Here is a 24724-nt window from a genome sequence, read left to right as displayed (position 1 = left end):
CCCATGACCACCACCCCTGCCATTTTCCCCACTTGGTGTCCATACGTTTGTTCTCTACATCTGTGTCTCAATTTCTGCCCTGCAAACCAGTTCATCTGTACCAGTTTTCTAGGTTCCACATATATGCGTTAATATATGATATTTGTTTTTCTCTTTCTGACTTACTTCACTCTGTATGACAGTCTATAGATCCATCCACGTCTCTACAAATGACCCAATTTCATTCCTTTTTATGGCTGAATAATATTCCATTGTATATACGTACCACATATTCTTTATCCATTGGTCTGTCGATGGGCATTTAGGTTGCTTCCATGACCTGGCAATCGTAAATAGTGCTGCAACGAACACTGTGGTGCATGTGTCTTTTTGAATTATGGTTTTCTCTGGGTATATGCCCAGTAGTGGGATTACTGGGTCATATGGTAATTCTATTTTTAGTTAATTTTAGGAAACCTCCATACTGTTCTCCATAGTGGCTGTTATCAATTTACATTCCCACCAACAGTGCAAGAGGGTCCCGTTGTCTCCACATCCTCTCCAGCATTTGTTGTTTGTAGATTTTCTATGATGCCCATTCTAAATGGTGTGGGGTGATACCTCATTGTAGTTTTGATTTGTATTTCTCTAATAATTGGTGATGTTGAGCAGCTTTTCATGTGCTTCTTGGCCATCTGTATTTCTTCTTTGGAGAAATGTCTATTTAGGTCTTCTGCCCATTTTTTGATTGCGTTGTTTGTTTTTTTAATATTGAGCTGCATGAGCAGTTTATATATTTTGGAGGTTAATCCTTTGTCCATTGCTTCATTTGCAAATATTTTGTCCCATTCTGAGGTTTATCTTTTCATCTTGTTTGTAGTTTCCTTTGCTTTGCAAAAGCTTTGAAGTTTCATTAGGTCCCATTTGTTTATTTTTTGTTTGTTTGTTTGTTTTTTTTTTTTTTTTTTCGGTACGCGGGCCTCTCACTGCTGTGGCCTCTCCCGCTGCGGAGCACAGGCTCCGGGCACGCAGGCCCAGCGGCCATGGCTCACGGGCCCAGCCGCTCCGCGGCATGTGGGATCTTCCCAAACCGGGGCACGAACCCGTGTTCCCTGCATCGGCAGGCGGACTCTCAACCACTGCGCCACCAGGGAAGCCCTATTTTTGTTTTTATTTCCATTACTCTAGGAAGTGGATCAAAAAAGATCTTGCTGTGATTTATGTCAGAGAGTGTTCTTCCTATGGTTTCCTCTAAGAGTTTTATAGTGTCCGGTCTTACATTTAGGTCTTTAATCCATTTTGAGTTTATTTTTTATATGGTGTTAGGGAATGTTCTAATTTCATTCTTTTACATGCAGCTGTCCAGTTCTCCCAGCACCACTTACTGAACAGGGCTGTCCTTTCTCCATTGTATATCCTTGCCTCCTTTGTCATAGATTAGTTGACCATAGGTGCGTGGGTTTATCTGTGGGCTTCCTATCCTGTTCCACTGAACTATATTTCTGTTTTTGTGCCAGTACCAAATTGTCTTGATTATTGTAGCTTGGTAGTATAGTGAAATCAGGGAGTATGACTCCTCCAGCTCCGTCTTTTTCCCTCAAGACTGCTTTGGCTATTCAGCGTCTTTTGTGTCTCCAAACAAATTTTAAGATTTTTTGTTCTAGTTCTGTAAAAAATGCCACTGGTAATTTGATAGGGATTGCATTGAAACTGTAGATTGCTTTGGGTAGTATAGTCATTTTCACAATATTGATTCTTCCAATCCAAGAACACGGTATATCTCTCCATCTGTTTGTGTCATCTTTCATCAGTGTCTTATAGTTTTTTGAGTACAGGTCTTTTACCTCCTTTAGTAGGTTTATTCCTAGGTATTTTATTCTTTTTGTTGCAATGGTGAATGGGATTGTTTCCTTAATTTCTCTTTCTGATCTTTCATTGTTAGTGTATAGGAATGCAAGAGATTTCTGTGCATTAATTTTGTATCCTGCAACTTTACCACATTCATTGCTTAGCTCTAGTAGTTTTCTGGTAGCATCTTTAGGACTCTCTCTGTATAGTATCATGTCATCTGCAAACAGTGACAGTTTTACTTCTTCTTTTCTGATTTGTATTCCTTTTATTTCTTTTTCTTCTCTGATTGCCATGGTGGCCAGGACTTCCAAAACTATATTAAATAATTGTGGTGAGAGTGGACATCGTTGTCTTTTTCCTGATCTTAGAGGAAGTGCTTTCAGTTTTTCACCATTGATGATGTTTGCTATGGGTTTGTTGTATATGGTCTTTATTATGTTGAGGTAGGTTCCCTCTATGCCCACTTTCTGGAGAGTTTTTATCATAAATGGGTGTTGAATTTTGTCAAAAGCTTTTTCTGAATCTATTGAGATGATCATATGGTTTTTATTCTTCAATTTGTTAATATAGTGTATCACATTGATTGATTTGTGTATATTGAAGAATCCTTGCATCCCTGGGATATATTCCACTTGATCATGGTGTATGATCTTTCAATGTGTTTGTTAGTATTTTGTTGAGTATTTTTGCATTGATGTTCATCAGTGATATCGGTCTGTAACTTTCTTTTTTTGTAGTATCTTTGTCTGGTTTTAGTATCAGGGTGGTGGTGGCCTCATAGAATGAGTTTGGGAGAGTTCCTTCCTCTGAAATTTTTTGGAAGAGTTTGGGAAGGATCGGTGTTAGCTCTTCTCTAAATGTTTGATAGAATTCACCTGTGAAGCCATCTGGTCCTGCACTTTTGTTTGTTGGAAGATTTTTAATCACAGTTTCAATTTTATTACTTGTCATTGGTCTGTTCATATTTTCTATTTCTTCCTGGTTCAGTCTTGAAAGGTTATACCTTTCTAAGAATTCATCCATTTCTTCCAGGTTGTCCATTTTTTTGTCATAGAGTTGCTTGGAGTAGTCTCTTATGATGCTTTGTATTTCTGCAGTGTCTGTTGTAACTTCTCCTTTTTCATGTCTCATTTTACTGATTTGAGTCCTCTCCCTCTTTTTCTTGATGAGTCTGGCTAAAGGTTTATCAATTTTGTTTATCTTCTCAAAAAACCAGCTTTTAGTTTTATTGATCTTTGCTATTGTTTTCTTTGTTTCTATTTCATTTATTTCTGCTGTAATCTTTATGATTTCTTTCCTTCTACTAACTTTGGGTTTTGTTTGTTCATCTTTCTCTAGTTCCTTTAGGTGTAAGGTTAGATTGTTTATTTGAGATGTTTCTTGTGTCTTGAGGTAGGCTTGTATAGGTGTAAACTTCCCTCTTAGAACTGCTTTTGCTGCATCCCATAGCTTTTGGATCATCATGTTTTCATTGTAATTTGTCTCTAGGTATTTTTGGATTTCCTCTTTGATTTCTTCAGTGATCTCTTGGTTATTTAGTATCGTATTGTTTAGCCTCCATGTGTTTGTGTTTTTTACTTTTTTTTTCCCCCTGTAATTGATTTCTAATCTCATAGTGTTGTGGTTGTAAAAGGTGCTTGATATGATTTCAGTTTTCTTAAATTTACCACGGCTTGATTTGTGACCCAGGATGTGATCTGTCCTGGAGAATGTTCTGTGTGCACTTGAGAAGAAAGTGTAATCTGCTGTTTTTGGATGGAATGTCCTATAAATATCAATTAAATTTATCAGGTCTATTGTGTCATTTAAAGCTTGTGTTTCCTTATGAATTTTCTGTCTGGTAACCTATCCATTGGTGTAAGTGAGGTGTTAAAGTCCTCCACTGTTATTGTGTTACTGTCAATTTCCTCTTTTAGAGCTGTTAGCAGTTGCCTTATGTATTGAGGTGCTCCTATGTTGGGTGTATATATATTTATAATTATTATATCTTCTTCTTTGATCCCTTGATCATTATGTAGTGTCCTTCCTTGTCTCTTGTTGCATTCTTTATTTTAAAGTCTATTTTATCTGATATGATTATTGCTACTCCAGCTTTCTTTTGATTTCCATTTGCATGGAATATCTTTTTCCATCTCCTCACTTTCATTCTGTATGTGTCCCTAGGTCTGAAGTGGGTCTCCTGTAGACAGCATATATATGGGTCTTGTTTTTGTATCCTTTCAGTGAGCCTGTGTCTTTTGGTTGGGGCATTTAATCCATTCACGTTTAAAGTAATTATTGATATGTATGTTCCTATTACCATTTTCTTAATTGTTATGGGTTTGTTTTTGTAGGACCTTTTCTTCTCTTGTGTTTCCCACTTAGAGAAGTTCCTTTAGCATTTGTTGTAGAGCTGGTTTGGTGGTGCTGAATTCTCTTAGCTTTTGCTTGTCTGTAAAGCTTTTGATTTCTCTGTCAAATCTGAATGAGATCCTTGCTGGGTAGAGTAATCTTGGTTGTAGGTTCTTCCCTTTCTTCACTGTAAATATATCATGCCACTCCCTTCTGGCTTGTAGAGTTTCTGCTGGGAAATCAGCTGTTAATCTTATGGGAGTTCCGTTGTATGTTGCCATTTTTCCCTTGTTGCTTTCAGTAATTTTTCTCTGTCTTTAATTTTTGTCAATTTGATTATTATGTGTCTTGGCGTGTTTCTCCTTGGATTTATTCTACCTGGGACTCTCTGTGCTTTGTGGACTTGGGTGGCTCTTTCCTTTCCCATGTTAGCGAAGTTTTTGACTATAATCTCTTCAGATATTTTATTGGGTCCTTTCTGTGTCTCTCTTCTCCTTCTGGGACCCCTATAATGTGAATGTTGTTGCATTTAATGTTGTCCCAGAGATCTCTTATGCTGTCTGCATTTCTTTTCGTTCTCTTTTCTTTATTCCGTTCCGTGGCAGTGAATTCTACCATTCTGTCTTCCAGGTCACTTATCCGTTCTTCTGCCTCCGTTTTACTGCTATTGATTCCTTCAGTTGTAGTTTTCATTTCAGTTATTGTGTTGTTCATCTCTGTTGATTGTTCTTTAATTCTTCTAGATCTTTGTTAAACATTTCTTGCATCCTCTTGATCTTTGCCTCCATTCTTTTTCTGAGGTCCTGGATCACCTTCACTATCATTATTCTGAATTCTTTTTCTGAAAGGTTGCTTATCTCCACTTCATTTAGTTGTTTTTCTGGGGTTTTATCTTGTTCCTTCATCTGGTACAAAGTACTCTGCCTTTTCTTCTTGTCTATCTTTCTGTGAATGTGGTTTTCCTTCCACAGGGTCAAAATTGTAGTTCTTCTTGCTTCTGCTGTCTCCGCTTTGAAAATTAACTTTTAAAGAGTAATGCTGTTTGGGGCCAGTGAAATTCATTGAGTACCTTGGAAAGTGTCCCTGAGGTTATTTCTTAGAGTGCAGTAAAGCCTTTATGTTTTCATGTGGAGTCACTTGGCTTGAGGACTCTGCCACTCTCTGCCACTTGCTCTTGGAAACATACACAGGTAGTTCGCTACCTTGTCTCCTGGCTGCTCTCCTTTTCTAGAGGTGAATTAAACTTGACCATCCTTTGCTGGAGAACATTAAAGAGGTTGACTTTACTGTAGGGTTGGGAAAGACCTGTTGTTTAAAGATTGAATATTTTGCATCTATTCATTTTTGTTATAGAAGATAGGAACAGTTACCAGCCTAGTTCCGAAAAACCCTCTATTCTCATTAAATATTAAGTATCTTTGATATGAATTCGTATCTGTGAGGCTATAGAGCGTAGCATTTTAGAGCTAGAAAGTAACTCAGAGGCCAAACAACTCTCTTCAGTTTGCAAATGAGTAGATTAAAGGCCAAGCCCAAGGTAATGAATGATAAAGTAAAAATCTGCTTCTGATATAATGTTCTTTACTCCGTATTGCCTTTTCTATCTACCCTTGCCTCCTTTATTTTATTTCACCAACCTATGTAAAGTTGCATGATGCATCCATGCTGCCTTTACAGTGGTAAGCAAGGTACATCAGGTCATCAAGTTTACTCTTTGGGAGTTGTAAATGCTGATATTACCCAGGAAACATGACCAGTATGGACCCTGGTAGATTTTGAAACCATGTTGACTTCGGTGCCATTTCTTCCCTTTTTATTTATTTATAGAAACAAGAGAACAGGTCAGATAATATTTTGTGTGGATTCTCTGCTTACACATGTAGTTTATAGTTGATTTACAGTTGGCCCTTGAACAATGGGGGCTTAGGTGCCCTGACCCTCTGTGCAGTCAGAAATCCGAGTATATCATGTAGTCAGCTCTCCGTATTTGCAGTTTCTCTCTAGCCATGGTTTCACATATGTGAATTCAATCCTATAGTACTGTAGTTTTTACGAGTGAAAAATATCCGTGTATAAGTGGACTCGTGCAGTTCAAACCCATGTTGTTCAAGGGTCAACTGTGCTTTTAAAAATATGTGATAGTTATTTTCTGAGCTGCATGCACACTTTTAAAAAACTTATATAACTGGATGGGCTTCCCTGGTGGCGCAGTGGTTGAGAGTCCGCCTGCCGATGCAGGGGACACGGGTTCGTGCCCCGGTCCGGGAGGATCCCACATGCCGCGGAGCAGCTGGGCTCGTGAGCCATGGCCACTGAGCCTGCACGTCCGGAACCTGTGCTCCGCAACGGGGGAGGCCACAACAGTGAGAGGCCCGCGTACTGCAAAAAAAAACAAAGACAAACAAACAAACAAACAAACAAAAACTTATATAACTGGATGAAAAAATTATTTTGAAATAATAATAGGTTCATAGGTTTTGCAAAACAAAATGTACCGTTGGCCAGTTATTCTCAGTGATAACATTTTCTATAATTGCCATCCAACATCAAAACCGGGAAATTGACACTGTTGCAATGCATAGAGCTTATGCAGGTTTCACCAGCTTTATGTGTATACTCATTTGTATGTTGAGTGTGTGTTTGTGTGTGTGTACTTCTATGCAGTTTTATCTCATGAATCTCAATCTTATTGCCGTGATAGTCAAAATACAGAACTGTTCCATCACCACAGTGTTCCCTCATGCTACTCCTTAATAGTCACACCTTCCACATGTACAATTTCTGAAAGACTAATGTATAGATAGTAGTTTGTTCAAATGAAATGATAATTTAGGATAACTATTATAAATCAAAGCACTTAATAACATCTTAATATAAATTTGTGATTTCACAAAACAACCTTACCCTTACAAAGTGCAAACATGTCCAGCATATGTAAGCTCTGGATTTTTAACAAAAGTTTCCCATCTGTAGGGGAGGAAAAATAATTTTCCCTTTACCCTTCTAGGTTCTTTGGCTGGTATAATAATTAAATTGACATAACACAGATTAACAGGAGAAAAACAAGTTTAATTTTGTATGTATGGGAGCCCCATAAAAATATGAGACTCAAAGTCAGCCAGGCAGTTGAGGCTTATCTACCATCCTGAACTAAGGCAAGGAATAGGGGCTTGGGGCTTCAAAGGGGAGGAACACAGTTCACAGGAAGGTGAGAAGAGTATATGTATGGTAAACAAATGTTTGCCCTGCCGTGCAGAGAAGTCTTTCAGATATAGAAAGTTATCTTTGGTAACAGCTCTCTTTCTGGTACAGACCTCCTTTTAAAATTTTTAAATGCAATTTAGGGGAAGGTAAAAAGCTTTTCCAGAGTCTGTTGGGTTTTGATTGCCATCAGCTCAGAATAATACTTGTGCCAAAGAGGCATATTTTGGAGTGGCATATTCTTCTCCCCTTCACATCCTGTTATATTTTTCAGCTTGAGGTAAGCTAGGCACATTGACTTTGTAGGGTATTTAGTCACCTAACTGGCACATTTTCTGTGGATACTTATCTAATGGCAGTATTATTAGGGAAATTTAAAATATCTTATTCTGATTAAAATTTTTAGAAATGTTAGGAATATTGGAAACATTAGGAATATAAGAATATTAAGAATATAAAAAATAACCAATTGGATGAAATATACTTTGAGTCATTGGGTCCCTGAAATTTTTATTCTAATTTAGTTCATATGATACTACATGTAGTAATTTAAAGAAAAAACTGCTTTAGAATTTACATTAAAATGATTTAGAACTGAAGGGATCTCAGATTATGTAATATAAAATCCTTATTTTAGAGGTGACAGAAAGGTGGCCTAAGGAAAAGAGATTTAAATGGGGTCATAATTGAGATGGAACTGACTAGAGCCAAGACCTCCTGCAGTCTGGTCTGGTTCACTTTTTGTTATTTAATTACCATTATTTTAATGGGAGCATTGATACATGTTTATAGCAAGATATTTTTCTTTTTATGTTAGCTGTAAAAATCTGAAAACTTTTTCACTTTTCTCCTCTTAAACTGAGCCTGTAATAGTTTAGTTATCTTCTACCCCATTGGACATTTTTCCTTATTCTTTGTTGAAACTCTAGCTTGAACAGGAATTGGAGCTATCTCGAAGGTTATTGAATCAGTCAGAAGGCAGCAGAGAAACACTTTTGCATCAGGTAAGTCTATGCAAGCTATGATAATCTGCTTTTAAATTAAATCAGGATTGAGTCTCTTTCCCTATTAAATGTCTTTGTGAAAGGGAAAAAAACCTTAGATCTAGAAGTTTTTTTCCTTAAGGAATGTATATTAACACACATAAGCAAAAGATGAAATCCTTTCAGGAAGATTCAGAGAAAGCCAATATAAAACACCAGCCCAGGTTCCCACTGTGACAGTGTATCTTGCTGATTGCTTTTCCAGTTTAAGAATTATCTCTCTTAGCATAACCAGTGTAAAAGTGAGACTGGATGTGTAAGATAAAATTTTCCCAGGAGCTTAATTTTATTCAAGGAAACGTTAGAGAGTGAAAGAGGAACTAAAATACATAAAACAGACCTTGCATGTTCAAGTTACTTTGAATGCATCACTGTCTTATATTCACATTTTCAAGATGCTACCTGCTTCCTTTTAACCAGAGATAAGGCTTAATTTTAAAGCATAACATTTTGCAGCCCATTAGCCCATAATAGGAGTTTGGTGCTTCTCATATTTAAAGTTCAGTAACTTGAAATAACCATTTTATACACATTGGATAAGGGCATGTGGGTTTCTAACTACCTTTCTGCCTGTGTTTAATATAAATTGCAATTGTAACTTCCTCTGTTTTGAGGTGTGGGCTACATAACTCACTACATAATATGCTAGGTAGGCAAAGTTGTCAAACATCTTAGACGTTCAGAAGGAGTATTACGTTTTGACAGTTAATCCTGAAGCATCGGAAACACCGTAGCTCCTGTTTTACAAAATGTTTAAAAAATGTGTAATGGTTTTGTTTTGCAGCCAGTGGTCCAATGGAATTAATGTTGGCAGAGTTTAGACTTTCTTTTTGGAAGTTTATATTTGTATTCATTTCCTTCTGATTTTTTTTCTTTTAACTCTGCCTTGTAATTTCTAATCTTATCTTTTGAAATAAGAGATTTATGTGTTAAGGTTGTCATTGTGACTTTACCTGAGTCTTTCTGCCACTGCTGACTTGTTTAAAGGTCATTGTGGACATGCTTGCTAGTCTCCAGATATACGAAGATGAATAAAATGGTACCTTACCTCAAGGAGTTTATAGTTTATTCAACAGCTTTTATTGCTTATTTATTTTGAGCAGTACTTTGATATCACAGTGTGCTAAATTGTGATCATTTCATTTGACTTTACCAACCAATAGACTATGTTCACATAAAAGAAAATAAGTGAAAAATATAAAAATGTATAGTACTTAATTGGAGGTAGTTTGGGTTAATAACAGGAGAGTGGACTGAGGTGAAAATAGGGATTTAAAAAAAGTGTGGTCAAATTCTTTGTCACAGTAGACATAGAGAAGGGGAAAGAACATTCATTGTTTGTGGAAGGAATGGGAGGAATAAAGAAATGGAGCAAGAGACTGTTCCACTGTGCTTGGCATAACAAGGAGATTAACTTGGCTTCAACTTGTGCTTACAATATCCCATTGGAAGTAAATTTTTTTTCCCTAGAAAAATAATTTGTAAGTTCAGTTATTCTTTTCCTGCTTTTAAAACTGATAAAAGTTTCATTTTTGACTATGTGTATTTAGGTAGAAGAACTCCGTACACAACTCATGAAAGCAGAAGGCGATCAAAAAGGCTTAGTACATCAAGTATCTCAGATTTCCAAGCAACAGTCAAGCCATCAGGATGAACAAGAAGATGACTGGAGGTTTAGAAGAGGTATAATTCTGATTTGTAAATGTCTGGGGCTTTTTTGATCTTTCTTACATATTTCCCATTTTTAGAATCGCTTTCCTTATGTTATATTCTTTTCATCCTATTTCTTGATCTACTACAAGGTTTTCCAAGTTAATCATAATTTAGCATCCAATTTTTTAAAAACAGACTTAATTTTTTAATTTTATGTTTATAGCACTATTGAGCAGAAGGTACAGAGATTTCCCATGTACCCCTGCTCCCACATGTCACAGCTTCCCCCACTATCAACACCCCTCTCCACAGTGGTACAGTTGTTATAACTGATGAACCATACATTGACACATCATTGTCATCCAAAGTCTGTATTTTACATTAGGGTTTACTCTTGTGTGTTCTACAGGATTGGACAAACATAATGACATGTATCCACCATTATAGTATCATAGAGTAGTTTCACTGTCTTAAAAATCCTCTGTGTTTCACTATTCATCCCTCTCTCCCCTAACTTTTGGCAAGTACTGATCTTTTTATTGTTTCCATAGTTTTGCCTTTTCCATAACCTAATATGGTTGGAATCATACAGTGTGTAGCCTTTTCAGATTGGCTTCTTTTACTTAGTAATATGCCTCTAAGTTTCCTCCATGTCTTTTCATGGCTTGGTAGCTCTTAAAAATTTTTTTTTTCTTAAAGCACTGCATAATATTTCATTGTTTGGATGCACCGCTGTTTGTTTATCCGTTCACATACAGAAGCCCACCTTGGTTGCTTCCAAGTTTTGGCGATTATGAATACAACTGCTGTAAACTAAATGTCTGCGTGCAGATCTTTGTGTGGACATAAGTTTTCATCTCTTTTGGATAAATACCAAAGAGTGTGATTGCTGGATTATATGGCAAGAGTACGTTTAGTTGTAAGAATCTTCCAAACTGTCTTCCAGAATGCCTGTATAATTTTTCCCTCTACCAGCAGTGAATGAGGTTTCCTGTTGTTCTGTATCCTTGTCAACATTTGAAGTTGTCAGTGTTCTGTATTTTGGCCATTCAGATAGGTTTGTAGTGGCATATCATTGTTGTTTTAATTTGGATTTCCCTGATAACATGTGGTGTGGAACGTCTATTCATATGCTTATTTGCCGTATGTGTATCTTTTTTGGTGAGATATTCATTAAAGCCTTTGGCCCATTTCTTAGTATGGTTGTTTGTTTTCTTATTGTTAGTTTTAAGAGTCCTTTGTATATTTTGGATAGCAGTTCTTTATCAGATATGTCTTTGCAAATAATTTCTCACAGTCTGTGGCTTGTCTTTTTATTCTCTTGACAATGTCTTTCACAGAGCCGAAATTTTTAATGAAGTCCAACTTGTCATTTCTTTCTTTCATGGACTGTGACTTTGGTGTTGTATCTAAAAAGCCATCACCAAACCCCAAATCATTCTCTTATCTTCTAAGAGTTTTATAATTTTGCATTTTACATTTAAATCTGTGATCCATTTTGAATTAATTTTTGTGAAAGGTTTAAGATCTGTGTCTAGATTCATTTTTTTGCATGTAGGTCTTCAGTTCTAGCACTTTGTTGAAAAACTATCTTTTCTCCATTGTATTGCCTTTGCTCCTTTGGCAAAGATCAGTTGACTGTTTTTATGTGGGCCTGCTTCTGGACTCTCTATTCTGTCCCATGTATCTACCTGACCTTTTTTTTTTTTTTTTTTGCCAGTACCACACTGTTTTGTTGGATAGTGTCAGTCCTCTAATTCTTTTCTTCTCCTTCAATACTGCACTGGCTATTCTGGATTCTTTGCCATTCCATGTAACTTTAGAATCAGGTTGTCAACATACAAAAAATAACTTGCTGGGATTTTGATTGCGCTCGCATTGAGTCTATTGATGAAGTTGGGAAGAACTGACATTTTGACAATATTGAATCTTTCTGTCCATGAACATGGAATATCTCTCCATTTACTTTGTTAATCTTTGATTTCTTTCATCAGAGTTTGGTAGTTTTCATCATATAGATTTATACCTAAGTATTTAATTTTTGTGGATGCTAATGTAAATGGTATTGTGTCTTTAATTTCAAATTTCACTTGTTTTTTGCTGATATTAGCATCCAATTTTAATGTCTTCTCTTCTTGATTTTTAAACCCATTTCTGTTGTCAGACCTGCTTATCTCATGAGTCTTTCTTTTAGAAGGAGACAGCAAGCCAGTAGTGGAATTTTTTTCAGATTCGTACACACACACACACACACACACATTTTTTTTTCCCAATATATGCATACAATTAAGATTCTATCTTTTTTTGGGCCTCCCTGGTGGCGCAGTGGTTGAGAGTCCGCCTGCCGATGCAGGGGATGCGGGTTCGTGCCCCGGTCCGGGAGGATCCCATATGCCGCGGAGCGGCTGGGCCCGTGAGCCATGGCCGCTGAGCCTGCGCGTCCGGAGCCTGTGCTCCGCAGCGGGAGAGGCCACAACAGTGAGAGGCCCGCATACCGCAAAAAAAAAAAAAAAAAAAAAAAAGATTCTATCTTTTTGTTACTTGGAGATTGGTGATGAAATTTAATCACATTGTAGAAGTAGTTATGAACAATATGACTGGCTTTTTCTTATGTTGATTAGGAAGACTTTGTGTTTGAAAACTGTTAGAATGCTTTTTCAGGGGAGGTGTTGATTTAGGCTGTGGAATTTAATTACTCTGGATGTATTTCTTTTTGAAAGTTTGTGTTTAACAGAAATGGTGATACTGAAATTTTATAATGGTTTCTGGTAGACTATTTCAGTCTATTTAAATATTAATGCTTTTTACTCAGATGCCTAAATTACTGTAGAAACTCTTGTAAGCATCTGATGTTACAAATTCACCAGATTGCCTACACATAACTCAATATGTTGCCTAAGTTAGAATTTCCACATTGCCAGAAAATCTTCACTGGATGGCAAATTTTGACATACATATCCTAATATATTTGCATGCCATTAAGTTTGCTTAAGTTTCCTGTGCTGTTGTAATTTAATCATATTTTAACATCAAATACTTTAAAATTTATTTTTAAAAGTAAAATATAGGGTATTAGATTATTCATCAAAATTTCATAAGGATGCACATAGGATCTCTCATTTTGTTTGGAAAAAGATTCTGTGGTACATTTATTATATGTTTTGTTGTCTCATAAAATCTAGTTATTTTTGGTGTCTTTGAGGACTAGAAGAATCTCTCTTTTTTTTTAACTACTTCCCAGGTTGAAAAAAAAACCCTTAAAGTTCTCTTGTCATTGTGACAGTGGACTTCTTCACCTTCTTTTAACAATTCTAGAGTTTTCATCTTTATAGAATACTTGTATTCTTTTTAAAAATTCTACATAAGAAATTACACTCATCACACTCTGCCTGCTGTTTGTTCCTCTACCCGCTGCAAAATGACTTCCACTTCTGCTTCTAAAATTGACTTTGCTTAGTTTACTAGTGGTCTTCTGTCAAATTCAAAGGAATCTTTCCATTACTTGCCTTACTTGACTCCTGTTTGTTTCCTCTTAGAACTCTTCCACTGACTTCATTGTTCCTACTCTTTCCTGGTTCTTCTGTCTTAATAGTTTTCAGTCTTTATATTTGAATCTTTTCCTTTTGTTTACAGTTTGCCTTTTAAATGCCTCTGTTGTCTAGAATCCTATTTATGGTTTTTCTCACTTAGTACCTCTCCTTAGGGGTTGTTATTTAATCTTATGCCTTAGCTATCACCTACAAACGATGATCCCTAAATCTAGCTCATCTCACTCTCCTAACCTTCAACACTCCAGATGGAGTTGTTCATTGGGCATCAGTATATGCCTTTCCAGAATGCTCAGTCGGCCTATTTACAACTGAATTCATCCTTTCCTCAAAACCTGTTTTTATTTCCTATCTTAATTGATCATATCATTCTTTATCCAGATAAGCCTAAAATACAAAGAACATCCAAACTTATTCCTTCTCGCCTCCATCTAATTAGTCTCTACATCCTGTCTATTTGTAGATCCTGATATCTCTTGAAGTTGCTTCTTTCTTATTCCCCCTAGCCCAGTTTAGGCATGCTTCATCTCATCTCTGTTACCCTCTTAACTTGTCTTACTCTGTTGAATAGCTTGTCTGTAATCTGTCTTCTGTACTGCTACTAAAGGGACCCTTCTAAGACACAAACCTTTCATGTTATTCTCTTGATTAAAACCTCTCATTATATTGAGTTCTTACAGGGCATTATGCTACTCATTTTACACTGTGTCCTTTAGTTCTTACAACTATTCTATGAGGGGGGAATATTCTTACTTCCATTTTAATGACTTAAAAAAAAAGACTAAAGAACAAAGAAATTGAGTGCCTTGCTTAAAGTTACATTTGTTGGAAGTAGCAGACCAAATCCTTTTTCTACCCAAACTTGAACTCTTAACTGCTATCCTGTACTGACCCATCATTGTTTGTAGCAAGAGTTCTTTAAAATGGAGCATATAACCCGCTGGGTGTAGGAGGAGAGTGTTTGTAACACTGTATTTTATACTTTATGTTTTAAGTATTTTAATTTTGATAAATGTTTCATTATATATGTATATATGTGTGTATATCTATATATTTATATATATCCACACTCATATTTTATATCTATATTATGAAACATATCAAAGTATTGTCATCACACCAAATACATGTGTTTTATAAATATACATATATGTATATGTGTTTATACACATATGCATATGTATTATCTCCATAATTTGTATAATATATTCATACTAATGTTAATTTGTATATGTGTGTTTATACACTAATGTTATATATATCATGAAACATGTCTGTCTATATGTAGATAGGTACTATAGAGAGATATATGCACACACATATGCATATATAAATTTACAAAATAAAAAATGTATTTATAAGATGAATGAGTGTGTATATTTGTCAAATGAATAAATATATTTACACATAAAAAATATGCATATTTTCACATTGAAGACATAGCAGGGGTGGGCAGACTATGGCCCATGGGCCAAATCCAGACCATCTCCTGTTTTTGTTAAGAAACTTCATTGGACTAAAGCTACTCCCATTCATTTATGCATTGTCCAGATCACTTTTGCAATATAATAGCATAGATAAGTAGTTGTGACAGAGACCATATAGCTGAAATATTTACTATCTGACCCTTTACAGAAAATGTTTGTTAACTCCTGGTCTGTAGGCTAATTTCTAAGCTCCCTGGCAATGCATAACTCCCTGCTGACTCTCCTGTTTCCCTCCCTCATACATATTAGCTATGTAGAACTCCTGTGTGTGCAGTTACCTGAATATGAAATCCAATATTGTTCCTCTATGCTTTATGCTGTTTCCTTTCCCTGAAATATCACCCAAACTTCATCTCCTTTGCTTGGTGAAATTTTGTATCTATTTTTTAGAATTACCATAGTAACCAGTTTTTCCTACCTCAGTTTCTCATTAAGATAGAGTTAATCATTCTATCCTTTGGACTATTTTTGTATAATAACCATTTATTATACAGAAATTATACAGATATAGAGAACTGTTTGTCTAGTATCTATAAGTACTCTTATCACACTATTAAAATACCTATGTATCTTTCATCCAAAGTGTACAGTTTTGACATTGTAATATTTCTAAACTTAGGATGTGTCTTACAAATGATCTATAAATTGGATTTGCTAGTGTTTCCTTCCTTCTTTCCTGTTCTGGAAAGGAAGCTACTAGAAAAAGAGTAGTTTTAAATTGATAATATATGTTCCAATTTTTGACATCTTAAATTCATGGAAGTACTTTATTTATATGTTTTCTTTCTATTCTTGGAATGCAAGCTCATTGACAAAAGGATTTTTGTGTTATTTATCTTTGAAAAAGATGGTGTTAACAGTTCCCTGTTCATCATATACCAAGTATTTCATGTTGAACTAAAAATAAATACTAAGCCAATTTATATTGTTCAGTGATACTATTGTAGGTAGTAGTCTCCAGAATTAATAGATCAGAGGTCATAACACAATCAAGATTTAACAGCATCATTTGTTTACATTGCAAGAAAAGTGTTTTGTTGTGTGAAGTTCAGTAACTTCAGTTAGGTGGAGAAGCTTAGTTGAAAATTCTTTCAGTATTTTTGTTTTAGAGTTTGGGGGTAATATAGGAATGTAAGGCAAATTAAAGAAAAAATGCATAGAATTTTCTTGAAATAAATTGTACTAGAAATCAGATAATGCTTTAAGTTTAGTATCAAAATGTGATAATATTGGATGACACAGCAATGTGTATATTTTAGAAAACTGTGTGAGACTTGAAACAATAGAATGACAAATTCTGAAAAGTCTGTTTGGTGACAGTGACAGTTAATAAGTGGATTGTATTAGGTAGAATATTAAAACATACCATTCGAAAGTACATTATCCTGTGAGTAATGAACAACCATGAAGCTTTACATTTTCTCTTTTAAGGGGTTCAGCGGGAAAAAGAGGATCTGGAGAAGCAGATGTCAGATTGGAGAGTGCAGCTGAACTTCAGTGCAATGGCATCTGAGTTAGAGGAAGTGAAGCGGTGCTTGGAGCGAAAAGACAAGGAGAGAGTACATTTGGCAGCACAAGTAGAGGTGACTTTGCTGTTTTTAAGCTGTATTCAAAGGACTTCAGTTCTGTTTCATAGAATTGCTTAATGAAATTTTAATATAAAGATTGTGATGTTTCATGAACTCTAGTCTGGATATAGATAAGGTAAAATTATATAGATGACCACTTTAATTACATATAAAAATTTCTATGAATTCATTTCTCTTCATTGGGACCTCAAAGCCAGGATACCTATCAAATTTGAAAATATTCTTGTTCCAGTAGCAATTGAGCCTGTCCCTCAGACAGAGGGTCCTTTTTTCTTTGAAGGAACAGTTATTTGGGGGGTGAAACTGGCAGAAGGCACAGCAAAAAGTTATTACTGATATTTTCTCTTTGGAAACATAAAGGGTTTCAAATCTCCAGCTATTTTCCGTGAGGTAGAGTTGTGAGGCCTCCATCAATTTAGAGTTGTATAGTAGTCATGAATGATGTGGTAACCATGAGTGAAGTCTAACTAGGCAGCTACCGTTTCCAGGTTGCCTTTTATCTAGCACAGATGGCGTAAGTATCAGAAAATATTAAAAATCAAAGGAAAGAACTTCATAAAATGAAAATGGCTTAATTCCTATTTTAATTATGCAAATTAGATCAAACATGGAGGACACATTTGGAAATAGATATGTATCAGTCTTACTCTGTTCTTATTAGTGAAGTTGTATTCTAATTGTAATAAGTTGCCACATTTGAAGAATTTCCTGAATAATGATGAAAGGTAGAAAATTGGTGTTAAAAGCATATAACTTTATATAATCCAAAGGAAATATTTAATGTTACTGCAGTCTGAGTTTCTCTTTCATCTTGTCTGTGCATCAATAGAAAATGTATTTTAATTAATTAATCAATTAATTAATTAACTTTAAGCGGATAGTTAAGTTTAAACACAGTCTAAAATCTACATTTTTTATTCCCCCCCACCATGTTTTATGTTTTTGACGTCAAATTTTACATCTTTTTGTGTATCCTTAACTGTTTATTGTAGTTACAGTTGATTTTCTGACTTGTCTTTTAACCTTCCACTAGCTTTTTAAGTGGTTGATTCACTGCCTTTACTATATATTTTCCTTTACCAGAAAGGTTTTTTTCCTTTCATATATTTTCCTACCTTTATAGGGCCTTTCCTTTTTCACCTAAAGAAGTTCCTTTAACATTTCTTGGAGGGCTGGTTTAGTGGTGTTAACCTCTTCTTAGTTTTTGCTTGTCTGGGAAACTCTTTCTCTCTCCTTCAATTCTGAATAACTTTGCCACATGAGTATCCTTGGTTGTAGGTGTTTTTCCTCTCATCACTTTAAATAAAATATATAATGCCATTCCCTTCTGGCCTGTGAAGTTTCTGCTGAGAAATCAGGTGATAGCTTTATGGGGCTTCCCTTGTATGTGACTTGATTTTTTTTTTTTTTTTTTGCTCCTTTAAAATTCTGTCTTTAACTTTTACTGTTTTAATTATGGTATGTCTTGGTGTGTATCTCTTTGGGTTCATCTTGTTTGGGATTTTCTTTGCTTCCTGGACCTGGATATCTGTTTCTTCTGGCAGGTTAAATTTTCAGCCATTATTTCATCAAATACATTTTCTACCCCTTTCTTTCTCCTCTCCTTCTGGGACCTCTATAATGTGAATGTTACTATGCTTGATGTTATCTTAGAGGTCTCTTGAACTCTCCTCATTTTAAAAAATTTTTTTTCTTTTTGCTGTTCTGATTTAGTGATTTCACCTATTCTGTCTTCCAGGTTGCTTACGTATTCTTCTGTATCACCTCATCTGCAGTTGATTGCCTCTAGTGTATTTTTCATTTCAGTTATTGTATTATTCACCTCTGATTCCTTCTTTTTTATTTTTTCTAATTCTTTTTCAAAGTTCTAATTGTGTTCTTCCGTTCTTCTCTCAAGTTCAGTGAGCATTTTTACGATCACTGCTTTAAACTCTGTATCAGGTAAATTACTTACCTTCATTTCATTAAAGTTTTGTGTTTTTTTTTCCTGGGGTTTTATTTTGTTCTTGGAACAGAGTTCTTGGAACAGTCTGTTCTTGGAACAGAGTCCTCAGTCTTCTCATTTTGCTTGACTTTCTGTGTTTGTCTCCATGAATTAAGAGAAACAGTTACCTCTCCATGTCTTGAAGATGTGTCCTTGTGTAGGAGTGTCTTTATACAGACTCTGTATGTCCAGTGGCTTTTACGGAAGGGCTGGAGCTGAAGTGATCCTGGGCTTCTCCTGGGGTGTACTGGGGGCTGCTCCCTGGTGGTAGGGGCACTAGAGCTGGAGCCGTGTGGGCTGGGTCTTCGCCCAAGGCCCATAGAGGACCACCACCTTGGCAAGGGAGGGAGCCAGAGGGGCTAGAGTTGGAGCCCAGCATGAACCAAGGCTTCTCCAGGGGTGTGCCAGGGATTGCCGCCTTGGTGGGGGACTGGAGAGGGAGCCTTGTGTGGGCTGGGGGGGGGGTCTGATGCGGCAGTCTTGGCAGGACAGCTAGGGTGTCAGGTGCTTGTCACTCTGCTGCCTCTGTTCTGGGGCTTGGAGTAAGTTTGTGTCGCCAGTCTTTAAGAGCAAAGTCTCAGTTTTCTACAGCCCTCTGGCTCTCCTGGCTGTAAGCCCTGCTGGTTTTCAAAACCAGTTAAGGGGGCTTGTCTTCCAGGTGCCAGTCTGCAGGGCTGGGGTACCCGAAGTTGGGACTGAACCCCTTGCTCCTTAGGGAGGACCTCTGAGTTTGTGACATCTCCTTTCTCTTTTGGGTCACCTGCTGGAGGTTGACCTGCTGTGTTCTGACTAAATTACTTCTCTTCCCCTTGTACTTATCTTGGTGTGGTTTTCTTTCTTTATATCCTTAATTGTGGAAGAGCTATTCTGCTAGTCTTCAGGTCATTCTCAGAGATAGTTGTTCTATAAGTAGTTGTAGTTTTCGTGTGTCCTTGGGAGGAGGTGAGCTGAAGGTCTTCCTACTCTGCCATCTTGATCTTGCCTTCCTCTCTACATGTTTAATAAATTCTTACTAGAAATATTCTCAGAGCAGTTGTAATTGTAGGACTTTTAAAAGTTTTTTATGAGAATTATTTAGCCTTTTATTCTGCTGACAAATGTGGTAAAATATATGATTATTTTGTCAAAGTTAAATATTAAAAAAAAAAAACTATGCTAATGATGCCAGAAGTAGAAAAATCTCTTTGCTGAGTTGTTTAAAACCACATGTTGGGGCTTCCCTGGTGGCGCAGTGGTTGAGAGTCCGCCTGCCGATGCAGGGGACACGGGTTCGTGCCCCGGTCTGGGAAGATCCCACATGCCGCAGAGCGGCTAGGCCCGTGAGCCATGGCTGCTGAGCCTGCGCGTCCGGAGCCTGTGCTCTGCAAGGGGAGAGGCCACAACAGTGAGAGGCCCGCCTACCGCAAAAAAAAAAAAAAAAAAAAAAAAAAAAAAAAACACATGTTGATCTGTCCTCCCTCCCTCCTTCCTCCTCTCCCTTCCTTCCCATTGTTTCTTTTTATTTACCATTTATGGAATAAATTGAAAAAACCTCAAGTATGTAGACATTTAAAACTTATTTATAATGTAATAATGCTGTCATTAAAAGAGGCTGGCTTTCCCTTTGTCCTAAATTAATAGTTCTTTTACATTTTCACATGTGTTACCAGAAGAGTTAGAATTCTCTTGGATTAGTTGGGATAGGTTATATAGATATGGATATGAAACACAATTGGAGAGAAAGATTGAACATTTACTCACATATGAAATAGTTAATGACCATCTGTTACATGCCAGGCACTGTTCTAGTTACTGGTGACATAGCAATGAACAAAAACCCCTCAGATTTCCCTGTTCTAGGAAGATGATATTCTAAAATTGACATAGAATGTTCTTTGAGTTTGTTGCAAGTATAATTGAAATTCCTTTTGGGGGATGAAAGATATTTTTCCCTAATTTCCATTGAAAAGGATATCACAAAAAGACATTGTTCATCCTGGAAGAAATTACCATTTATCAGTTTTCCCAGAGTTTTCTTATTTTTGACAGTAAAATAATTAATTAAATTTATATCAGTTGTTTTAGATTTAGTGACACTTCTGATTATGGCTTGTTTATTTTTTATACTTGTGGAGGCCCTTTGAATATCTTTATTCCTAAGCTATCCTCAAAGTGACATCTAGTATAGACTTTGTGAGAGAGATATATAGGTCATGGATCACTCAATTTAATCTCTAACAGTGGAAAATTTATTGAAATTTAATTGAAAAACATTTAGCCTCTGCTTTACTTTTGGTGGTATGGAGTATTGCCTTATACATTCTATAAAAAATGGAAATTAATCTCCTTTAGTTGCTTTTTTAGAAATCAAATATAAGTAAGAAAAGATGCATAAAATGAGATTATTGATCAGGCCCAAGAACATTTGAATAGTCACATTTCTTGTGGTTTGTTTGTTCATTAATGTCTTTCTCTTTAACCTTGACCTAACACCTCTCCTGCAGAACCTTATACAGTCTTGTAGACTCATTTTTTTCTTTATCTTCCGTCTTCATTTCCATCTTTTGTCTTTGTTCTAGTTGTTCAGTGTTTCCATAGTGTCCTCTTTTTGTGGAAATTCTAAAGCTTTTCCTCCCTGAAGCCTTCTTGGATTCTATCCATTGCAAGTGATAATCCTTCTTTCTGAACCATCCTTTTGCCTGTGTCACTGAGGATCTTATGGCACCCATCTCACACTGTCTTAAAGTAATCTGGGTATGTTTCTTTAAAATTTCAAAGCAGGTTGAAATAAAGGAGAAATGGGGCTGCAGAAGAAAGCGGTCCTGTCACCAAGACAAATCTGACCTTGATGTCCCTACCTTGGTAAAGATACCATTTTTCAATGTCTTGTCCTCTGGACAAGACATCTGGAAACTTGAGTTTTCCGTGTCCTAGAATGAATGTGACCCAGGATGCTGGTTCATATTAATAGTGACACTTGCAAGAGAACAGTATATAAAAGAGTGCCAGTTCATTGATGTACCCTGTGGGAATCCTACGTGGATATTTATATGCTATTCTCTTGTGCAGGGCACCAGTCTCCCAATTTTCTGTCCCTACATTTTAGAAAGCTGAATTAGTAACCAAAAAGTTGTTGGTGAACACAGAATCAGAGAGTAATGATGTCTAAATGGCTGTTTGTTTATGGCTATGGTAAGGCTCCCCCACCCTCTACCTCTCTTTAACAGCATTCTTGTACCCAGAGATCCTGTTTACTTTAGCAGATTCTGTCTTTATTCCTGGAGTATGTTGAACTGATTTCTTCTGTCTTTCTAACAATTTCATCTGCTTCCACTCTGATGCTTAACCTTCTGTTTACATTTTCTTTTGTTATGTTGCTGTGCACAGATTTTGCTCTGGGCCATTTACCCGTATGCATTGATATTATAATTCAAACTTGTGGCATTCTGGGAGCCACTTATTAATTAAAGACTTATACCCTTTTCATATCATAGAGTATGGGGTAAGAACCAGGTCTTATCTCAATATCCTTTTATGCAACCCCTGCAAACAATGTCTCACCCATTTTAGGCACTCAGTTAATATTTGTTGACTGAAATAATATATTGTAGAAAAATTTTATGGTTAATTTTGAAAGCTAACATTTGTTGTCCAGTCATTCTTTAAAAGCACATTAATTTCTGGAAGAGTTGTCAGTATTCAGGGGGACCTTTGCTCTTGCTCACTAATTGCATTAGTTTTTGTTGATCCAGAATATATATTTTAAGCAGTTGTTCTACACTGGGGAAAAAACAAGGAAAATAGCTTGTGAAAAACCCAAATGAAAGCTACATTTGAGTTTGCATAATTTACTTTTCAAATTCTATCTAAGACCTTAAATCTGTATGTGCATAAAAAATACTAAGTGCAGTTTTTCTCTTCTTCTAATCTTGAGTTGAACCTCATTAACCTTGATAGGCTATTTGTATTCATAAGAATTCCAAGCATCCTTGATCAATGATTCCTCCTGATTTAATATCAGCCTCCATGTTCCATCAACTTACTCTTCTTGGAAAAAAAAAAAAAGACTTTTAAATTCAATGAAGAACTTCAAAGAAAAAGAAGCAAGGTGCTGTACATAATATAGATTAAGTTTTGAAAGTGATAATTGAGTGACAACTGACATGATTATTCATTAACAGAAACTTGAGACTGTAATGCCAGCATTTCCTTTTAAGAAGATAGAAGATTGTGAAAAATAAATGGTAATCAATAATAACATTTTTATGATTAGTACAGTAGAAACAGAAGGAAGATTGTTCCTTTCATGCATGCTTTTAGGATAAACTGTTTTGATTTTTGCATTTTTTATATAAAGCTGACCACTTTCCTATGCAGTAATGCCCACTTCAATACTACTTTTAAACCCTTCTTAGAGACCTATGGTCTTAGACATCTTAATAACCTTGTCTGTAATTTCCTATTGTACTTCTTTTTTTTAAATCTTAATAATTTCTTCCTTATCCAAGGGCATGTTATAAAATAAGGTATTACCTGAGCAATAAGTAATATTTAATATACAGGTTAGATTATAAAGAAAAATATTGGTAGCAGAACTTTATAGAGAAAGGCTCAAATTGTGGAACCTAGTAGAGATCAAGTCTGCCACTATTATTACCCAAATTAACTCTCACATTTGGACAATTGCTAAGACCGTAGATGCACTGTACTCCAAGTTCTTAAAAAAGATGATTATTGGCACAGATGCTGTACAAGTAAAAACTCTAAAACTAAACAAACCTTTACACTTCCTGAAAGATTTAGCTTAATTCCAAGATCTTTCATCTATATGGAAAAAATAGGAATTTTAGGAGTTGTGAAGAAAGGCCGTTTTTCTATTTTCTGTAACTGAGTTGCAATGAATATTTCCATAAAGCCAGAAAGTAGAATGAGCATTTTAATTTTGCTTTTAAACTATCATTAATATTTATTATAACTTATCATTTGAATGTGGTGAATAAAGAAATAATTTAGGAGTAAAAATGTCCATTGTTTTCTGAAATCATGATTTCTGCATCGTTTTTTACATATAAATTGAATATGTAGGCCTTTGTGATTCTTTGTGTGTATATGATGTGTGTGTGCTTGTTCGTATGTGTGCATGCATGCTTGAGGTGGTGGTGAGAGAGGGAGAAACTTACATTCCTCACAAAATAATGACGTATCGAAAACATATTAGCTATAGATTTAATATTTAAAGCAATTATAAAGATAAAATATAGCCTTGGGAATAATGATTGAAGGACTTGCTTTAGAAAAATGGGTGATATGAAACAAATGAGGTAATGTTCTTGCCTCAGTAACTGATGGTTATTCATTTCTTGACTACCACAAATGCCATTAAAAGGGGAATAAGTAGACTTTATAATAATCCAATTTTAATTGTTCTTTCATTATACCTGTAGTTCTAATCGTTACCTTATCATTAGAATGATTTTAATTTGATAGCATATCATCTTAAGTGGAAAACTAAATTGTTTTTTAGGTGTTTGTTTTCAGGAAACTTTCTACAAGTGGAAATGAGATTGTACTGAGCCTTAAACCACAAAAAAGTCAACTCGTTCATTATACTCTTGGAAATGTTCAAATAGTATGAATTATCTTTGTAAGAAAATTAAACTAAATTATTCATATGCACTGAGAAAACATTCTTTTAGTTTTTAATAAGTTTCCATGGCTAACATAAAGGTTAATGTTAGCAAGTTTTTTCAAATCTATTAAATGCATTTAGTCTCTAGTACTTCACTGGGTGAAGTACGTGTTTATATTATGCAATCTTTTATTTTGGGGGAACCTGTAATGATAAAATATTAGACTGTTTGCTCTTCCTTAAAGAAGATTATAAATTAGGCAAACTTTTGGCAATTCTGATTAAAGAACAGTACCTGCTACTAAGAAAAACTAGAAAAGCTGGGGAAGACATATATTTAAAAAAAATCTGTTTGAAGTTATCAGAGAGTTATCTGGGGACAAGGACAAGAGGGATCAAGTATTCTGTTAAGGAGTGGAGTGCAAAGTGATGGGCCTGACACTTAGCATC

The 24724-nt window shown here is 35.7% G+C and overlaps 1 protein-coding gene across 4 annotated transcripts in view; it reads left to right on the top strand.

Moving 5' to 3' along the window:
- CEP128 (centrosomal protein 128) overlaps positions 1–24724 on the top strand; it is a 423783-nt gene that overhangs the window by 95994 nt on the left and 303065 nt on the right. For all 4 annotated transcript variants that reach the window (XM_081227258.1, XM_081227257.1, XM_081227259.1 and 1 more), the window contains 3 exons: positions 8292–8366; positions 9956–10088; positions 16525–16676. In XM_081227258.1, the coding sequence (XP_081083384.1) occupies positions 8292–8366; positions 9956–10088; positions 16525–16676 (360 nt within the window). The remainder of the gene's footprint in view (positions 1–8291; positions 8367–9955; positions 10089–16524; positions 16677–24724) is intronic.

Source organism: Mesoplodon bidens, assembly GCF_964165515.1.
Source record: "Mesoplodon bidens genome assembly, chromosome: 3".
In the NCBI taxonomy this organism is placed as follows: Eukaryota; Metazoa; Chordata; class Mammalia; order Artiodactyla; family Ziphiidae; genus Mesoplodon; species Mesoplodon bidens.
The sequence above is the reverse complement of the archived record's forward strand: the minus strand, read 5'-3'. Positions and strand labels throughout refer to the sequence as shown.